The sequence below is a fragment of the Paramisgurnus dabryanus genome, chromosome 1, assembly GCF_030506205.2.
Source record: "Paramisgurnus dabryanus chromosome 1, PD_genome_1.1, whole genome shotgun sequence".
Classification (NCBI taxonomy): Eukaryota; Metazoa; Chordata; class Actinopteri; order Cypriniformes; family Cobitidae; genus Paramisgurnus; species Paramisgurnus dabryanus.
Window position 1 is genome coordinate 25,570,935 of NC_133337.1, and position 20,882 is coordinate 25,591,816.

Below are 20,882 nucleotides of genomic sequence, written 5' to 3' on the forward strand. Positions count from 1 at the left end.
CCAGACAATGCATATTGAAAACCACTGAGCACACGTGTCAAACTTAGTTCAGAAAACAATAATGAATTTAACTTAATACATTTTTAAGTTAAACTAATTAAAAATTATTTCAGATAAATGTATTTAGTTGAAATGTATTGCTTTCAATTCAGTTTAATTTTATCTGTGTTTAACACATTAGGATTGGAATATATTTAATATATTTTCTGTACAATATAAATATAAATCAGATTACATTACACAAAGACTTTAATTTCAAAAGAGGTAAAACATTCAATACAAGAAAAAAGACAGAATCTAAGTTTAAACATTCTAGATGGTTTTTAATTTCTTATTTTAAGAAAGATACAGAAAATACCTCAACAACAGAAAATGAGATGGTGTAAGAATGACACAAGCCTATCGATTACTACTGTAGTTGTACAAAGGTCATTGGACCTGAAGATGTTTGGTATAACTTGTAAATAAGTTATTAAATAAAGACTTTTATCATTGACGTAAAATTAAAACGAAGCTTTTAGAGATTCAACATGCACAACACCATCCCAAATGAAACGGAGAAGCATCAGACAGTTAGGAAAATATCAGTTTGTTTTAAGATTGAGTGTCAGGTCTCCATTACTTTGCCAAAGTGAATATAATGAGCTTGGGTCAGTCTGGCATTTACATCCTCAAACACTGCAATGGCCTGGGAGCGAGTGGCATTTTAATAAAGTTTTTCTATAAGAAACCGTGTTAAAGAAATTATTTCGCAGACAGTAGCAGATGGGTGTAGATGTGGGAGAAAAGGAGTTATCAGTCCCGATATGGTAAAATGTAAATGTGATTAGCCGGATGAACAGCAGCCTCCGGCGGCCATGGCAGTCTGGGGTTCGTCGTCGACGATCTGTACGCCTCTCCGCGCTGTGCTTGTGTTGTTTGCGCCGTTCCCCTTCGACCTCTCGTCCGCTTGAGCGCTCTCCATCATGCCTACAGAGACGCCAATGAGGTAGACAAAGACTTTCAGACAGACATCAATCAAACAATTCAAGACAAAATTAGGTCACTCTCAGAAAACTCTGCCAACTTGATTTATTTATCTTGCTCACTTCAACGAAAAAAAAAAAAACTGCAGGATTTGATAATCATACTTGAAGGAGTGACATCATAATTTGGCATACACACCATACACGAATTTAACAATTTACGCGAGCAGATTACATATGCAATGCAAAGACATGGATTGACGCAAATTGGGTGGCGCGAAAAACCCTATTCGCCTCAAAATAGCGAGGAATGCGATTCTTTGCATTCGGTGTTTACGCAGCACAATATTAGGATTTTTTGATCGAGGGAACTCGCGTTGCATCACTGCGGTGACACTTTGGTTACGCCTCCAGGGGTAAGTGCGTCTGAATGTGTATATCAAATTCAACCAATGGTGAGGCTTAATGACAAAGACAAGGTGACGAGGGAGCAGGAAGTATATCGCTATCTGAAATATTGCCAAAGACGGCATTACAGGGATGCAGGAAGTATGGCAAGGGAGACGCAGCGTCTCGTTCCCTTCTCAGTGAACAACAGTTACATACGTAACCCGAGACATTTTCATGTGTCAAACACAACTATGCAAAAAAGCTGTTTGGTATGAATCAACACATACAGGATATATAAGCATTTAAAGCAAACAGTTTAGCACGTGTGCTTAAAAAGCCTAGTATTTATGTTGGCTTGAGAAAGCCAACATACTGTTGTTGCACTTAAACTTATTAGTGGTGCTTGCATTTATGCAAAGCATCACTATTACTATTGCTCAGGGATATTATTAGTGGTGCTTGCATTTATGCAAGGCATCACTATTACTATTGCTCATACTTATTAGTGGTGCTTGCATTTATGCAAGGCATCACTATTACTATTCCTCAGGGATATTATTATTATATTTTATTCTTATGTCTGCACGTTTTTTCGGCGCGTAACTCGTCCCGCACGGTTTGCCGTAGTCCCATGAAAGCGGGCTCAAATCGACCGATTTATTGAGGAGAGGTGTGCTATGACTTTTATAAGGGATCGGGTGCAGGATTTCCGAAAGGGGGGCAAAAAATCACCCAAAAAATCCCATTGACTTAACATTGCGCCGAACTTTGACGGGTCATAGCTCCGCTCGAGGATTTTGTAGAAACATGTGGGTTATAACATTTGAAGAGGGTGGTAGGCTCTGTAAAAACATGGATCACAATGGGGTGTAAGTTGTACCCCTGGGGTGTAAGAGGTGCCCAAAAGTGCCCCAATGAAAAGTCAATGGGGCAAAATCCCATAGACTTACCATTGCAAAAATTTTGACGGGTCATAGGTCCGAGCCAGGATTTCATAGAAACATGTGGGTTACTAAATTTGAAGAGGGTGCTAGACTCTGTCAGGACGTCCCCCACAATGGGGTGTAAGGTTACCATAGCAACCATTTTGGGCACCCTAGCAACCTATACCATAGACTGCCATTATAAAATGCCCGGATGGATATCTTTGCAGCACAGTGTCATAGAGACATGGGGGTGGGCTCATTTTACTCAGGCATCCAATCAGTCTCTCAGGATCCTTACAGACTTACTAAGCCACGCCCCTAGCAACCACTTTTGAGCACCCTAGCAACATAAAATACAAACAGTTATATCTCGGCATCAGAACATCGTAGAGACACGGGGGTTGGACCGTTTAACTTGTGACTAGGGGTGTAACAATTGGGCACATCATTGGCCACTCCCAAGCCACGCCCCTAGCAACCAAATTTGAGCACCCTAGCAACCGAATAAACAAAGCCTTATATCTCCGCATCAGAACATCGTAGAGACACGGAGTTTGGACCGTTTTACTTGTGACTCGGAGTGTAATCACTGGACACATCATTGGCCACTCCCAAGCCACGCCCCTAGCAACCAAATACAGTACCCTAGCAACAGAGTAAACAAAGCCTTATATCTCCGCATCAGAACATCGTAGAGACACGGGGGTTGGACCGTTTTACTTGTGACTCGGAGTGTAATCACTGGGCACATCATTGGCCACTCCCAAGCCACGCCCCTAGCAACCAAATACAGTACCCTAGCAACAGAGTAAACAAAGCCTTATATCTCCGCATCAGAACATCGTAGAGACACGGGGGTTGGACCGTTTGACTCGTGACTCGGAGGGTAATCACTAGTGGATGCCAATTTTCTCCCTAGCAACCAAATACATTACCCTAGCAACAGAGTAAACAAAGCCTTTTATCTCCACATCAGAACATCGCAGAGACACGGGGGTTGGACCGTTTGACTCGTGACTCGGAGTGTAATCACTAGTGGATGCCAATTTTCTCCCTAGCAACCAAATACAGTACCCTAGCAACCGAATAAACAAAGCCTTATATCTTCGCATCAGAATATCGTAGAGACATGTGGGTTGAATTGTTTTACTTTTGGCTTGGAGTATAATCATATATTGTCCCCCGAAATTTGCCACGGCAAGCACCACTTCACATTTTCTTCAGGAAATGTACCTATCTAGTTATTATTCTTCTTTTTCTGGACACTTTTTCGGCGCGTAACTCGTCCCGCACGGTTTCACGTAGTCCCATGAAAGAGGGCTCAAATCGACCGGATTATTGAGGAGAGGTGTGCTATGACTTTTATAAGCGATCGGGTGCACGATTTCTGAAGGGGGGGCGAAAAACCACCCGAAAAATCCCATTGACTTAACATTGGGCCCAACTTTGACGAGTCATAGCTCCGCTCGAGGATTTTGTAGAAACATGTGGGTTACAACATTTGAAGAGGGTGGTAGACTCTGTAAGAACATACATCACAATGGGGTGTAAGTTGTACCCCTGGGGTGTAAGAGGTGCCCAAAAATGCCCAATGAAAAGTCAATGGGGCAAAATCCCATAGACTAACATTGTGGAAAACTTTGTCAGGTCATAGGTCCGAGCGAGGATTTCGTAGAAACATGTGGGTTACTAAATTTTAAGAGGGTGGTAGGCTATGTAAGAACATACATGACATTGGGGTGTAAGTTGTACCCCTGGGGTGTAAGAGGCACCCGAAAATTCCCATTGACTTATAATGGGGCAGGAAACATGCCCATATAAGGGAATAAAACAGTTCCAGATGGGATATCTTTGTATTACAGTGTCGTAGAGAAAAGTGGGTGGGCTCATTTTACTCGGGCATCCAATCAGTCTCTCAGGATCATCCCAGAGCTATTAAGCCACGCCCCTAGCAACAATTTTGGGCACCCTAGCAACATCTCCCATAGACTGCCATTATAAAATGCCCAGATGGATATCTTTGCACCACAGTGTCATAGAGACATGGGGGTGGGCTCATTTTACTCAGGCATCCAACCAGTCTCGGAGGATCCTTACATAGGTATTAAGCCACGCCCCTAGCAACCACTTTTGAGCACCCTAGCAACATAAAATACAAACAGTTATATCTCGGCATCAGAACATCGTAGAGACACGGGGGTTGGACCGTTTTACTTGTGACTAGGGGTGTAACAATTGGGCACATCATTGGCCACTCCCAAGCCACGCCCCTAGCAACCAAATTGAGCACCCTAGCAACCGAATAAACAAAGCCTTATATCTCCGCATCAGAACATCGTAGAGACATGGGGTTTGGACCGTTTTACTTGTGACTCGGAGTGTAATCACTGGGCACATCATTGGCCACTCCCAAGCCACGCCCCTAGCAACCAAATACAGTACCCTAGCAACAGAGTAAACAAAGCCTTATATCTCCGCATCAGAACATCGTAGAGACACGGGGGTTGGACCGTTTTACTTGTGACTCGGAGTGTAATCACTGGGCACATAATTGGCCACTCCCAAGCCACGCCCCTAGCAACCAAATACAGTACCCTAGCAACAGAGTAAACAAAGCCTTATATCTCCGCATCAGAACATCGTAGAGACACGGGGGTTGGACCGTTTTACTTGTGACTCGAAGTGTAATCACTGGGCACATCATTGGCCACTCCCAAGCCACGCCCCTAGCAACCAAATACAGTACCCTAGCAACAGAGTAAACAAAGCCTTATATCTCCACATCAGAACATCGTAGAGACATGGGGGTTGGACCGTTTGACTCATGACTCGGAGGGTAATCACTAGTGGATGCCATTTTTTTCCCTAGCAACCAAATACAGTACGCTAGCAACAGAGTAAACAAAGCCTTACATCTCCGCATCAGAACATCGTAGAGACACGGGGGTTGGACCGTTTGACTCATGACTCGGAGGATAATCACTAGTGGATGCCATTTTTTTCCTTAGCAACCAAATACAGTACCCTAGCAACAGAGTAAACAAAGCCTTATATCTCCGCATCAGAACATTGTAGAGACACGGGGGTTGGACCGTTTGACTCATGACTCGGAGGGTAATCACTAGTGGATGCCATTTTTTCCCTAGCAACCAAATACAGTACCCTAGCAACAGAGTAAACAAACCCTTATATCTTCGCATCAGAACATCGTAGAGACACGGGGTTTGGACCGTTTGACTCGTGACTCGGAGTGTAATCACTAGTGGATGCCAATTTTCTCCCTAGCAACCAAATACATTACCCTAGCAACCGAATAAACAAAGCCTTATATTTTCGCATCAGAATATCGTAGAGACATGTGGGTTGAATTGTTTTACTTTTGGCTTGGAGTATAATCATATATTGTCCCCCGAAATTTGCCACGGCAAGCACCACTTCACATTTTCTTCAGGAAATGTACCTATCTAGTTATATTTTATTCTTACATCCGGACACTTTTTTCGGCGATTAACTCGTCCCGCACGCTTTGTTGTAGACCCATGAAAGAGGGCTCAAATCGACCGGATTATTGAGGAGAGGTGTGCTATGACTTTTATAAGGGATCGGGTGCAGGATTTCCGAAAGGGGGGCGTAAAACCACCCCAAAAATCCCATTGACTTAACATTGGGCCCAACTTTGATGGGTCATAGCTCCGCTCGTGGATTTTGTAGAAACATGTGGGTTACAACATTTGAAGAGGGTGGTAGGCTCTGTAAAAACATAGATCACAATGGGGTGTAAGTTGTACCCCTGGGGTGTAAGAGGTGCCCAAAAGTGCCCCAATGAAAAGTCAATGGGGCAAAATCCCATAGACTTACCATTGCAAAAATTTTGACGGGTCATAGGTCCGAGCCAGGATTTCATAGAAACATGTGGGTAACTAAATTTGAAGAGGGTGCTAGACTCTGTCAGGACGTCCCCCACAATGGGGTGTAAGGTTACCATAGCAACCATTTTGGGCACCCTAGCAACCTATACCATAGACTGCCATTATAAAATGCCCGGATGGATATCTTTGCACCACAGTGTCATAGAGACATGGGGGTGGGCTCATTTTACTCAGGCATCCAATCAGTCTCTCAGGATCCTTACAGACTTACTAAGCCACGCCCCTAGCAACCACTTTTGAGCACCCTAGCAACATAAAATACAAACAGTTATATCTCGGCATCAGAACATCGTAGAGACACGGGGGTTGGACCATTTTACTTGTGACTAGGGGTGTAACAATTGGGCACATCATTGGCCACTCCGAAGCCACGCCCCTAGCAACCAAATTTGAGCACCCTAGCAACCGAATAAACAAAGCCTTATATCTCCGCATCAGAACATCGTAGAGACACGGGGTTTGGACCGTTTTACTTGTGACTCGGAGTGTAATCACTGGGCACATCATTGGCCACTCCCAAGCCACGCCCCTAGCAACCAAATACAGTACCCTAGCAACAGAGTAAACAAAGCCTTATATCTCCGCATCAGAACATCGTAGAGACACGGGGGTTGGACCGTTTTACTTGTGACTCGGAGTGTAATCACTGGGCACATCATTGGCCACTCCCAAGCCACGCCCCTAGCAACCAAATACAGTACCCTAGCAACAGAGTAAACAAAGCCTTATATCTCCGCATCAGAACATCGTAGAGACATGGGGGTTGGACCGTTTGACTCGTGACTCGGCGGGTAATCACTATGAGATGCCAATTTTTTCCCTAGCAACCAAATACAGTACCCTAGCAACAGAGTAAACAAAGCCTTATATCTCCGCATCAGAACATCGTAGAGACATGGGGGTTGGACCGTTTGACTCGTGACTCAGGGTGTAATCATTATGGTCTGCCAATTTTTTCCCTAGCAACCAAATATAGTACCCTAGCAACAGAGTAAACAAAGCCTTATATCTCAGCATCAGAACATCGTAGAGACACGGGGGTTGGACCGTTTGACTCGTGACTCAGATTGTAATCATTATGGGATGCCAATTTTTTCCCTAGCAACCAAATATAGTACCCTAGCAACAGAGTAAACAAAGCCTTATATCTCAGCATCAGAACATCGTAGAGACATGGGGGTTGGACCGTTTGACTCGTGACTCAGAGTGTAATCATTATGGGATGCCAATTTTTTCCCTAGCAACCAAATACAGTACCCTAGCAACAGGGTAAACAAAGCCTTATATCTCCGCATCAGAACATCGTAGAGACATGGGGGTTGGACCGTTTGACTCGTGACTCAGAGTGTAATCATTATGGGATGCCAATTTTTTCCCTAGCAACCAAATACAGTACCCTAGCAAAAGAGTAAACAAAGCCTTATATCTCCGCATCAGAACATCGTAGAGACACGGGGGTTGGACCGTTTGACTCGTGACTCAGAGTGTAATCATTATGGGATGTCAAAATTTTCCCTAGCAACCAAATACAGTACCCTAGCAACCGAATAAACAAAGCCTTATATCTCTGCACCAGAACATCGTTGAGACACGGGGGTTGGACCGTATGACTCGTGACTCAGAGTGTAATCATTATGGGATGCCAAATTTTTCCCTAGCAACCAAATACAGTACCCTAGCAACCGGATAAACACAGCCTTATATCTCCACATCAGAACATCGTACAGACACGGGAGTTGGATCGTTTAACTTTTGGCTTGGAGTATAATCATATATGGTCCCCAGAATTTTGCCACGGCAAGCACCACTCACATTTTCTTCAGGAAATGTACCTATCTAGTTATTATTATGTTGGCTTGACAAAGCCAACATACTGATATTGTATTTAAACTTATTATTATTATTATTCTTCTTCTGAGCGAAATTTCTGCGGCTAACTCGTCCGACAGCTTTCAAGCTACATTCACCAAATTTTCCACGGACATTCTAACTGGTCTGAAGAAGTGTGCTATATCTTTTTGAAGGGATCCGACATACAGAATTCCTAAAACGGGACATTAAAATTCCGAAAGTCCCATTGACTTAACATTGGACAAACTTTGATGGGTTCTAGCTGCGAGCGAGAATTTTGTAGAAACTTCTGGGTTACCACATTTGAAGAGGCTGGCAGGCTCTGTAAGAACATACATCACATTGGGGTGTAAGTTTCACCCTTGGGGTGTAAGAGGCACCCAAAATTCCCCATTGACTTATAACGGGACAGGAAACATGCCCATATAAGGGGATAAAAATGTTCCAGATGGAATATCTTCGCTTTACAGTGTCATAGAGACATGGGGGTGGGCTCATTTTACTCGGGCATCCAATCAGTCTCTCAGGATTTTTTCAAAGCTATTAAGCCATGCCCCTAGCAACCATTTTTGGGCACCCTAGCAACATATCCCATAAACTGCCATTATAAAATGCCCAGATGGATATCTTTGCAGCACAGTGTCATAGAGACATGGGGGTGGGCTTATTTTACTCAGGCATCCAATCAGTCTCTTAGGATTCTTATTGAGCTATTAAGCCACGCCCCTAGCAACCAAATATGAGCACCCTAGCAACATAATAAACAAAGCCTTATATCTCTGGATCCGAACATCATAGAGACATGGGGGTTGGGTGTTTGGGTCATGTTAGCTTCATGCTAGCTCCATGCTAAGTCATACTAGCTTCATGCTAGTTTCGTGCTAGCTTTATGCTAATTTCATAATAAATCTTGCTAGCTTCATATTAATTCATGTTAGCATCATGCTAACTTCATGTTAATTCATGTTAGCATCATGCTAGCTTCATGCTAATTTATGTTAGCATCGTGCTAGCTTCATGCTAATTCATGTTAGCATCGTGCTAGCTTCATGCTAATTCATGTTAGCATCGTGCTAACTTCATGCTAATTCATGTTAGCGTTGTGCTAGCTTCATGCTAATTCATGTTAGCGTCGTGCTAGCTTCATGCTAATTCATGTTAGCGTCGTGCTAGCTTCATGCTAATTCATGTTAGCATCGTGCTAGCTTCATGCTAATTCATGTTAGCATCATGCTAGCTTCGTGCTAATTCATGTTAGCATTATGCTAGCTTCATGCTAATTCATGTTAGCATCATGCTAGCTTCGTGCTAATTCATGTTAGCATCATGCTAGCTTCATGCTAATTCATGTTAGCATCATGCTAGCTTCATGCTAATTCATGTTAGCATCATGCTAGCTTCGTGCTAATTCATGTTAGTATCATGCTAGCTTCATGCTAATTCATGTTAGCACAATGCTAATTCATGTTAGCATCATGCTAGCTTCATGCTAATTCATGTTAGCGTCGTGCTAGCTTCATGCTAATTCATGTTAGCATCATGCTAGCTTCATGCTAATTCATGTTAGCACAATGCTAATTCATGTTAGCATCATGCTAGCTTCATGCTAATTCATGTTAACATCATGCTAGCTTCATGCTAATTTATGTTAGCATCGTGCTAGCTTCATGCTAATTCATGTTAGCATCGTGCTAGCTTCATGCTAATTCATGTTAGCATCGTGCTAGCTTCATGCTAATTCATGTAAGCATCGTGCTAGCTTCATGCTAATTCATGTTAGCGTCGTGCTAGCTTCATGCTAATTCATGTTAGCATCATGCTAGCTTCATGCTAATTCATGTTAGCATCATGCTAGCTTCGTGCTAATTCATGTTAGCATCATGCTAGCTTCATGCTAATTCATGTTAGCACAATGCTAATTCATGTTAGCATCATGCTAGCTTCATGCTAATTCATGTTAGCATCATGCTAGCTTCATGCTAATTCATGTTAGTATCATGCTAGCTTCATGCTAATTCATGTTAGCATCATGCTAGCTTCATGCTAATTCATGTTAGCATCATGCTAACTTAGTGCTAAACATGCTAACATGGTAACTTTTGGTATCATGTTTACAGAAAGTTATAATCCTAAACTAAACTTGTTTTAAATTTCTCTCAATCTGTTTTAAACGTTCAGGCTAGGCTTTGTCAAGCCAACATAAAGTTTGTTTTCAAACTTTTCTATCTAGTTATTATTCTTTTTCTTCTGAGACTAAAATTTCTAACTCTAACTCGTCCTAGAGCTTTCAAGCTACAGCCATCAAACTTTGGACATACCTTCGGTCTGATCTGACTCGAGTTGCTATATCTTTTCTAACTGATGGGACCTTCCGAATTCCTAAACGGGGCGCTGAAACACCCCAAAATTTCCATTGACTTAACATTGAGACAAACTTTGACGGGTCAAAGCTGCGAGTGAGAAACTTGTGGCTTACCACATTTAAGGAGGCTGACAGGCTGTGTAAGAACATACCTCACAATGGGGTGTAAGCTGTACCCCAGGGGTGTAAGAGGCCCCCAAATTTTCCCATTGACTTATAATGGGGCAGGAAACATGCCCATAAAAGGGAAAAAAGCGTCCCAGATGGAATATCTTCACTTTAGAGTGTCTTAGAGACATGGGGGTGGGCTCATTTTACTCAAGCATCCAATCAGTCTCTTAGGATCACCCCAGAGATATTAAGCCACGCCCCTAGCAACAATTTTGGGTACCCTAGCAACATCTCCCATAGACTACCATTATAAAAAGCCCAGATGGATATCTTTGCACCAGAGTGTCATAGAGACATAGGGGTGGGCTCATTTTACTCAGGCATCCAATCAGTCTCTTAGGATTCTTATTGAGGTATTAAGCCACGCCCCTAGCAACAAAATATGAAGACCCTAGCAACATAATAAACAAAGCCTTATATCTCTGGATCTGAACATCGTAGAGACACAGGGGTTGGACCGTTTTTCTTGTGGCTTGAAGTGTAATCATTATGGGATGCCAATTTTTTCCCTAGCAACCAAACTTAGTACCCTAGCAACGGAATAAACAAGCCTTATATCTCCGCTTCAGAACATCATAGAGACACGGGGGTTGGACCGTTTTACTTGTGGCTTGAAGTGTGATCATTATGGGATGCCAATTTTCTCCCTAGCAACCAAACTTAGTACCCTAGCAACGGAATAAACAAAGCCTTATATCTCCGCATCAGAACATTGTAGAGACACGGGGGTTGGACCGTTTAACTTGTGGCTTGAAGGGTGATCATTATGGGATGCCAATTTTCTCCCTAGCAACCAAACTTAGTACCCTAGCAACGCAATAAATGTTAGCTTCATGCTAGCTTCTTGCTAATCATGCTTACATCATGCTAGCTTCATGCTAATCATGCTAACTTCATGCTAGCTTCATGCTAATCATGCTAACTTCATGCTAATCATGCTAACATCATGCTAGCTTCATGCTAATCATGCTAGCATCATGCTAGCTTCATGCTAATCATACTAGCATCATGCTAGCTTCATGCTAACTTCATGCTAATCATGCTAGCTTCATGCTAGCTTCATGCTAATCATGCTAGCATCATGCTAGCTTCATGCTAATCATGCTAGCATCATGCTAGCTTCATGCTAATCATGCTAGCATCATGCTAGCTTCATGCTAATCATGCTAGCATCATGCTAGCTTCATGCTAATCATGCTAGCATCATGCTAGCTTCATGCAAATCATGCTAGCATCATGCTAGCTTCATGCTAATCATGCTAGCATCATGCTAGCTTCATGCTAAACATGCTAGCATCATGCTAGCTTCATGCTAATCATGCTAGCATCATGCTAGCTTCATGCTAATCATGCTAGCATCATGTTAGCTTCATGCTAATCATGCTAGCATCATGCTAGCTTCATGCTAATCATGCTAACATCATGTTAGCATCATACTAGCTTCATGCTAATCATGCTAGCTTCATGCTAATCATGCTAGCATCATGTTAGCTTCATGCTAATCATGCTAGCATCATGCTAGCTTCATGCAAATCATGCTAGCATCATGCTAGCTTCATGCTAATCATGCTAGCATCATGCTAGCTTCATGCTAATCATGCTAGCATCATGCTAGCTTCATGCTAATCATGCTAGCATCATGCTAGCTTCATGCTAATCATGCTAGCATCATGCTAGCTTCATGCTAATCATGCTAACATCATGTTAGCATCATACTAGCTTCATGCTAATCATGCTAGCTTCATGCTAATCATGCTAGCATCATGCTAGCTTCATGCTAATCATGCTAGCATCATGCTAGCTTCATGCTTATCATGCTAGCTTCATGCTAATCATGCTAGCATCAAGCTAGCTTCATTCTAATCATGCTAGCATCATGCTAGCTTCATGCTAATCATGCTAACATCATGCTAGCTTCATGGTAAATCATGCTACCTTCATACTTAAACATACTAACAGCCAGATAGCCTACTAAACTAAACTTATGTCAAACCGTTTTAAACGTTCAGGCTACGCTTTCTCAAGCCAACATAAAGTTTGTCTTCAAACTTTACTATCTAGTTTTATGATATTATCCTACACGACACAGGGAATAATATGGATTTTTTTTCCAAAAAACGTCTTGCATAAAATACATTCAAGCACTTTCCATGACCTGTATCTTTGTATGTATATTTTCAAAAACTTCCCAGGGCCTTGAATATTTTCACCCAGATTCACAAACTTTCAAGGATTTCGAGGACCCGTGGGAACCCTGTAGTTTGTCCTATATTGTATTCTGCACTGTCTGGAACATGCAGCTAAGACTTTGCACATGTGCTATTGGTGACAATAAAGTGAAGGACCTCTGTACACAGCTCTGCGTTATGGGAAACAGTCTGACAGCATATCATGGGCGAGGCTAGCCCCTTTTTAGGGGTGCTTCAGCACCCCTAAAAAGGAGCTCAGCACCCCTAAAACTTGGAGCAAGAAATTTATTTATTCTAAAATGTTCGTTCGTCTTTGACAAGGTTAAATAATGTCCAAAACATACTCCGTAGTTTGTGGTTTAAAATGTATATGTTAAGGTAGAAAATGCAAACCTCCCCGCTTAGCAAATGGTGTCATCCTCTTCTTTTACTTCTCTGTACCATCGCTTAGCCCATGCGCGAAACACACGCAGAGAGAGAATCAGTTAAAAGTGTTGTGATGCAACTTTTTTGTTCAAATCGTACAAAATGTTTACGTTATGTTTATAATGAGCGAGTACATCACGAATCAACCTTTCAAGCCGTGTTTTTGTCTTATACTGAATCACCATGGTACACGTATAATAAGTGTTTATTTTCGGATTATTTTAGTCCGGCGGGTACCCGCGCGCTGCGGAGTAGTACAGCACCTGGGTGACTCGTCCATAGACTTAAACGGAGAGAAGTAGCGCCGGTTACAATGTTCTTCCGCAAGACGCATGCAGTTTTGTGCGTCTCAGTGGGTAGTTGCATACAGTACGTGTGTCTCCGTTGTTAAAGTTTATTGTATGATTTATCGTTAATTTTAGACTTATTTTAACAATCGGGATGAATGTAAACATGACATCACGTGCGTCTTTTCTGGTCAGTCGTCATGAAAACATGGCGTTTGGAACAGAGTGAAAACAAACTACATATCACTGTATACCACCAGTACCGGTAAGTTATGTGTGAAATCACTAACTGTCTGACTATCAAACTAGACAATAAATATTTTTTAAGTTTGTCACATGTAGACTAATATGAAGGGGATAACGTTTTTAACCCTTAGTGTAGGAGTCACAAGTGTTTTGTTTTAGACATATAGTAAAGGTAATGGTTCAATTAAAGGACTGTTAAAAGAAAAGCTGCAAATTAAACTATAAATTAACCTACCATATGTTGTAGGCATAAAAGTTATAAATTAGGAGATTTGTCATTTTGACAAAGGCTTAAAACGACACACTGTATATCCACATAAAACCATACCCACACTGCTGCTGTAGCCCACCTTTTGTCCTGATACTTTAATATGGCATTAATGGCAAAAAAGTGCTAGCTCGCCACTAATTAGAAATAAAAAGGTTGGCAAAAAAATGCATCTCAAAACTCATCAGATTGATGCTTTAAAATATGTAATTTTAAAAAAAATTCTAAGGGGGAGCATGCTCCCGGACCCTAGAGGGGTAATATTCTTCTCATCTTTTTCACCCCTGACCTATTTTCATGCCTGAAAGGTCTCCAAAAAATCTGGATTTTGGAGTTAGTTGAACCAATGTTAAAATGATAGTTATTTTACAATAGACATATTATTGGTTTCTGTAGGAAAAAAGAGGGGGTGGTGGCAGCGGAGCTCATTGGGTGCTCAGCACCCCTAAAGCTCTAACCCTAGAATCGCCTCTGCAGCATATGAAACAAACTTACGTTTACACAGGTCCAGGAACAGCTCCTCTATTCCTTTGTTTAATTTGGCTGATGTGTGATAGTGTTTTGCACCAACTGACTCTGCATACCTAAAAGAGATTTGATTTAAAACACTGTTAGAAAGACAAAGTTCAACTTATGTTTACTTAAAGGAGAGGGGAAAAAAGGTAAAAACAGCGAAATTGCTTTTAAGCCAATCATTAACACTCTCTGCCTGTCAATCATATGATGACAGTGATAGGGGAAGAAAAAAACACTACACTATTAAACAACCACATATGCAAGATTTGTTTGATAAAATATCCACAAACAACTTGCAGTTTGATATATTTGATGCAATGGTTTACTTACATTATCCTAAAAGTAAATCTGTAAATTTGTAAATCTAGAGAAATGTCTAAACACATTTTTATTTATATAGCACATATTGTTTAAAAACAACAAGTGTTGACCAAAGTGCTTAACAAAAACCCAGGCAAAACCTATGCAATTAATCATAAAAAAATAATAAAAATCTATTTATTAGAAAATAAAAATATTAAAGGAAATTGAGAAAAGTTTTGGATTAAAAAATTGGGCGAGTTTGGGTGGATCTAATCTAAGCCGGTAGGTTATTTAATAGTTTAAGTCCAGAAACCACAAAAACATGATCACCCCTATTTTAAGTTTAGTTTTGGGATTAGATAGTAGATCCGAATCCCCCATCTAAGTGATCTTGACTGAGTGGGAATAGTTCAGATAAATACTAAATATAATTGCATAAAGAATATGATCAAATGTACAGATAAAAAACATGAATTTATATCCTCATATGTGAACATGATTCGTGAATTCCACTCAAAATGTCATTAAGCTTCACCTTTTTATTGTTTTAACATGTGACCTCTAGTGGTGAAAGATTTATGTTGGAAACATCTTGGATAATGTAAGTATACCCAAATAAAGAAACAAACACACAACTGGACACCATACACCTCAACTTCAGATATACACAAAGCAATTAAAAAATAATAATATCTGCTTAAAAAAACTTACAGAGATAAAAGATATATACATACCCCTCTGCATCCTCTACTGAAACATGCCTGTCTTTTTCCAGGTCAATTTTATTGCCTTTAAAAAAAAGAAAAATGTACAAACATGGGATGAAATACAGATCTTGTAAATATAAAAGTTGTTGATGTCATTTTAGGTCCAAACTGATTTCAACAGAATTTAAACGGTCGAGTATTACTCCAGGTATTGACCAATCATCTTCATCCATTTAATAATCAATTTAATATTTTAATCATTCATTTAATACATGTGTTATGGTAATTAATGTTGAATGTAATGAATGTAAAATGCTCACTCACCTACTATACATAAACATATTTCATTTCCTAACATTTTCCTTAATTCTTTAACCCAGTTTTTCACCTGTAAAAAAAGTAGAAAATTAATAACCACATTAAACTGTTAACCTCTACAGTAGAACAAAGTTTGGTGCATGTTAATGTGTTTTTTACACAATATAAACCACAAACTGAGACATATACTTCACTTGTATATGAATAACTGTCTGATTACAATCCTAAACATAGTAATGATCTACTAATGTGCATCTTTATTGTGCCAATTACTTTTATACTTAGTATTGTTTAGGTTCATCATATGACCACTTTTCATCATCAGCATGTATTCTTTATATTTCACAATTATTCTATAACTTTTCTTATTTCTAGTGTGTTTTTCTTTACGTTTCAAACATCTTTATATTCAACAAAGCTGCCTTGCAACAATGCAAAACTGCGAAAGCATTATATAACTTTTTCCTCTGCCTGCTTGATATTAAACAAGATTCAGATGTCTCATCTTTAGTCTTCACATAATTTCACCTTCTGAAACGAGTCCTCGTCTGTGACGTCGTAGACCAAGACGGCCCCATTGGAGTCTCTGTAGTAGATGGGTCCGAGTGCATGAAAGCGCTCCTGACCGGCTGTGTCCTGTGACAAACACATAAACATGCTGGGTATAAAGCATACTGAACTCCTTTAGTAGATGCTTTTATCTGCCGAGTTTTGACACTGACTTAAGTTTGAAACACCGGTCTATGTCTTTGACAGACAAAACGAGCAAAATCTGTAAATAACTGCACACTGTGAATACCAGTAGAGTTCAAGATGTACTTCATGTTCACAGATAAATTAAATTTATAAAAATAAACCACTGAAATTTGTAATGAATTAACCCTTTTCAGACGCCTGGAAGTTGAATCACCAAAATCTGACATTAATATATCTACATAGTACAAATAATAAAGCGAAGATCCACACACAATAAGCTCCCTATTTACATGATTTTATATGGTGACGTTTCGGGTCTTTTCGGCCCTTCCTCAGACTGACCCAAAACGTCACCAAATAAAATCATGTATGTTGGGAGCTCTTTGGTGTGCAGATCTTTGCTTTATTATTAATATATATAACTTTACAAATATAGTTTTCATGAGCTTTTGTCATGACATTCTTTGAATAATACATGCTTACCATTGTGATCAGTAAACACATTAAAAGCTAAAAGAAATACAGAAATCCACACACATGCCACACTTAATTCTCTAAAGACTATAGGTTAATATTTTTAAATTCAAGAATAACCTTTAAAAGTTGTCACTTACCCAAATAGCCAGATTGACTCTCTTTCCTGTAATGTTTAGCCTCTTTGTGAGAAATGAAGCCTGCGAAGAAAAACACGCAAATAAAAACAATTTATACTTTATGTTCTCTTTGTAATAATTATTTATATCACAACAACACTTGTGTAGTTGCCCTACTATATAACACACACATAAACATTCAGAATCACACGTAACACATAACCTTGCTAATGTATATGCTTTAAACATGCACATTATATACTGGTTCAATTTAGTTCATAGAACTAGTTGGTTTGGTGTATTCAGTGACTAACTGGATTTACGTTGTATACTTAAAGGGACAGTTCACAAAAAAATTGAGCGCATTTAACTCTTTCCCCGCCATTGACGAGATATCTCGTCAATTAAGAGAAAACGCTTCCCCGCCAATGACGAGATTTTCCGTCTTTCCGCAATACCGCTTTTATCCACCAGGTGGCGCCCTTCCGCAACTTTTTAAAACCGGAAGTATTGCCCTATGGCAAGCTGCTGCATGTCCGTGTCTGTTTTAAAGATCGCTCTGAATGGGATCTCTATGAAAAGTCCGTCACAAAAATGAAATTATCATTGCTTTATGCTCAAAATATGGTGTTTTTGCAAAAACCTACCCATATTCAAAAGCTGATTGCAAAAGAACCACTAAAGGTAGGATGAAACGGTTTTTTTTTGTTTGAAAGCAGAGGGTCTGTTCTTTCATTTGGTATATTGTATGTTTATATATTTAAAGAAGAACATTTTCTGGAAGGCATTAAACTTTGGTGAAAATCATGAAAAACGCTGGCGCTGGCTGGCAACTTTTTTTAAAAACGCTGGCGGTGAAAGAGTTAAATGCCCAGTCTAATGCTGATTACGGTTAATTTTACCACGTGTCTGTTGAATGCTTTATTCTGATTGGTTGTGAAAATGTTCCACATGCATGCATTATTTTCCAATAAACGCACACCTGACGTGTCAAATGTGTAAGGAATATTGACGACGGGACGCTGAAATAAGAAAATAATGCGCACACAAGGTCGCGGAGTGTCATTACACCACGGGTGTGCATTATTTTCAAGTAATTCAAAGAATCGGAATCAATTATTCTGCTTATACCACAGTTACCACAAACATTGCACTGGTGCCTATTTTTAAGACAAGTTAGGTGTGCGGAACATTTCTCAGCCAATCAGAATCAAGCATTCAACAAGACCTGTAGTATAACTTAAAATAACCACCGGGGCAATGTTTGTGGTATTACTACCTTGTAGGGGTGGCACGGTTCACAAAACCCTCGGTTCGGTTCGTATCACGGTTCTATGGTCACGGTTCACGGTTCAGTACGGTTCTTGTTGTTCTTTTTTCTTTAAATTTTTAACACTCCAGAAATGTATTATCTTATTAATGTATTAATTATCCATAATTTAGGATACAGTATTAAAAAAAGTTATATCATGTAATCATGCACAAACTGAATTTGACTTTAAGCACATTGGACCATCTCTGAGGAAAGCCAGGTGAGATTTTGATAGAGCAAGAGGGAAGACATTGATGATTTCAACATGCTTTTCATTTAATTGGCAAAAAAGAGAATGTGTATTGCCATCTACATAAACTTTATGTGCATTTTTAGCACACAAAGATAACTTGCATTTATTAAAATGCCAACTTCAGTGTAGCTCTTAGATTTATCACTGAGAGGCTTTCTTAATACTGAGAGTATATGTGGACGAGAGAGAAACATAACCTTTACACCTGTAATATTTAAATCTCTTTAAGTCTCTTTTGTCCACTTTTGACCACTTCTGATTACTTTGAGGGGCAATTTCTGAAATAAGATCGCACAACTTTCACACGCTAGCAAAATGAAACTACGCGGAAATCAGCCGCTTTAATTTTATCAATGAAAGGCTAAAAATAGCGCTGAATATGAAAAGACGTAAAACATTGTTGTCAGTACCTCAGATTAGATAAATGGTCGGAGAGAAGGCGATCTCCTGTGGCTGTTGGAGCATATTCAACCCATAGACTGCAGTTCTATCTATTGTTTTATTTCCGCTGTCATCATAACATGAAATAAAAATATGTTTCCACACACCAAACTTATACGACGCTGGCGCATCCTCCAACTGCGGGCAGACTTCCTTTTCTCTCCCACTTGCCATTTCTACACGTAACATAACCTGCAGTACTTATACTCCAAACCAGTCACCTCTTCTTTCGCGCGAAAGGGAAACACGCTATCTGAGGTCACATACAGGGCATGAGACTACATTGCGCATGCCATGAACCGTTGAACCGTGCGGTACACACGCGCTCCGAACCGAGACAAGCGAACCGAACGGTTCGGATTTTTTTCATGGACCGTGCCACCCCTACTACCTTGAGTGTGCATTATTTTCAAATAATTAAACAGCCTGTCATCACTTATTCCTTACTAAACTGACAAAACACAATGTAATGTAAACGCGTGAAGCGGTTTTCTCTTATGGCTCATAAACGGCTTAAGCAAAAATGAATCGGCTCATTATACCGATTTTGCATATATTCTGAACTCTTATTGGCTGCTTTCTCTGCATTATTCAGTCAAGCTAGCTTTTCGAAAATATTTTTTATAATACAGTTTTAATTTCTAATGGAAAAATGAATACACGGACACAATTACAATTTTGTATACAAAATAATTTCAAACTCATACATAAAGCACCTTCAGATAAAAAAATTAAGACCAAGAGAAAATATCAGTCTTGTAATCCTAAACTTTTGAATGGTAGTGTATATAGTTATGTTTACACTGATTTTACAGTGTTTACATCTCATTACATTTATTTTTCTTCTGAAATCTGAAATGATTTCTATAGCAAGAGCTTTAACTTCTGATCCTCTGTTTCCTGATGTTGGTGGATCACATTTGTATGAAGAATGAGTGGGCGTGACCAGATTTTGTCAGGTAGAGTACGTGAATTTGTTTAATTGGTAGTCGATAACTTTTTATGATGATTTGTAAGTTTAGATACGCGCTTAAAAATTAACTTTCACGATCTACGTCACTGCTGCTGCGTCTTACATACAGCAGACTTTCATCATACTTGACTAAAACTAAACAGGCCCGTAATGAATTGCGAAATTGTAATTTGATTATTTACGTCTACACGACTAGCTTACCTATATAACAAACAAATAGTTTATTTTAAAAACTAACAATTTGCTAAATCTATCGTTTATTTACCCATAATGATGCATGCCATGAACTCAGGATGATTGAGCAATCTCTAGAATGATTGACAGGTGTCATTAAATAGATTGCGTTACCTGTAGAGTTGTGATGTGTTTGTCATTGAATTTATTTTCGCAATATCGCAACACCAGCGAAGTTTTGCCGACGCATCCCTCCCCGAGCAGCACCACCTTGAACGAGTAGGTCTTCCCTCCGGCCGCCGCCATACTGACACAACAACAGAACCTCAGGTCCGATCCTCTATCCGATCACAGCGGCCATAGACTCTCAAGCGTGAAACCGATGCGTGGAGAGACCCACCGGAACGCGAATCCGATCAACTTCGCGCGCGGATTCCTTGATAAAAACTGAACGGCTTCCCGATCAATCTCTGCGATCTGTCTAATGGCGTTTCGTTCCGTGTCGTCACAGGGCACCGATCATGTGATTTACGGGGCAAATGCTGCTGGTTGATGACGGTCTCATAATGGACGATTTCTTGTTATT

The 20,882-nt window shown here is 40.1% G+C and overlaps 1 protein-coding gene across 1 annotated transcript; it reads right to left on the reverse strand.

Moving 5' to 3' along the window:
- Window positions 1-298: 298 nt before the first annotated feature.
- rab21 (RAB21, member RAS oncogene family) lies at window positions 299-20,827 on the reverse strand. The gene is made up of 7 exons (XM_065289997.2): window positions 20,471-20,827; window positions 17,165-17,224; window positions 16,383-16,490; window positions 15,861-15,924; window positions 15,564-15,618; window positions 14,506-14,594; window positions 299-969 (listed from the first exon to the last, which is right to left on the reverse strand). Exons 1-7 carry the CDS (start codon window positions 20,600-20,602, stop codon window positions 827-829), a joined length of 651 nt encoding a protein of 216 aa, XP_065146069.1. The 5' UTR covers window positions 20,603-20,827; the 3' UTR covers window positions 299-826.
- Between the last annotated feature and the right edge of the window lie 55 nt (window positions 20,828-20,882).

Coding starts and splice junctions, on each gene's coding strand:
- rab21 (XM_065289997.2), bottom strand. CDS start 20,602: ATGGCGGCGGCCGGAGGGAAGACCTACTCGTTCAAGGTGGTGCTGCTC. Junction 16,491..17,164: donor GAGTCAATCTGGCTATTTGG/GTAAGTGACAAC, acceptor TGTTTGTCACAG/GACACAGCCGGTCAGGAGCG. Junction 970..14,505: donor GTTCCTGGACCTGTGTAAAC/GTAAGTTTGTTT, acceptor GCGTCTCTGTAG/GCATGATGGAGAGCGCTCAA.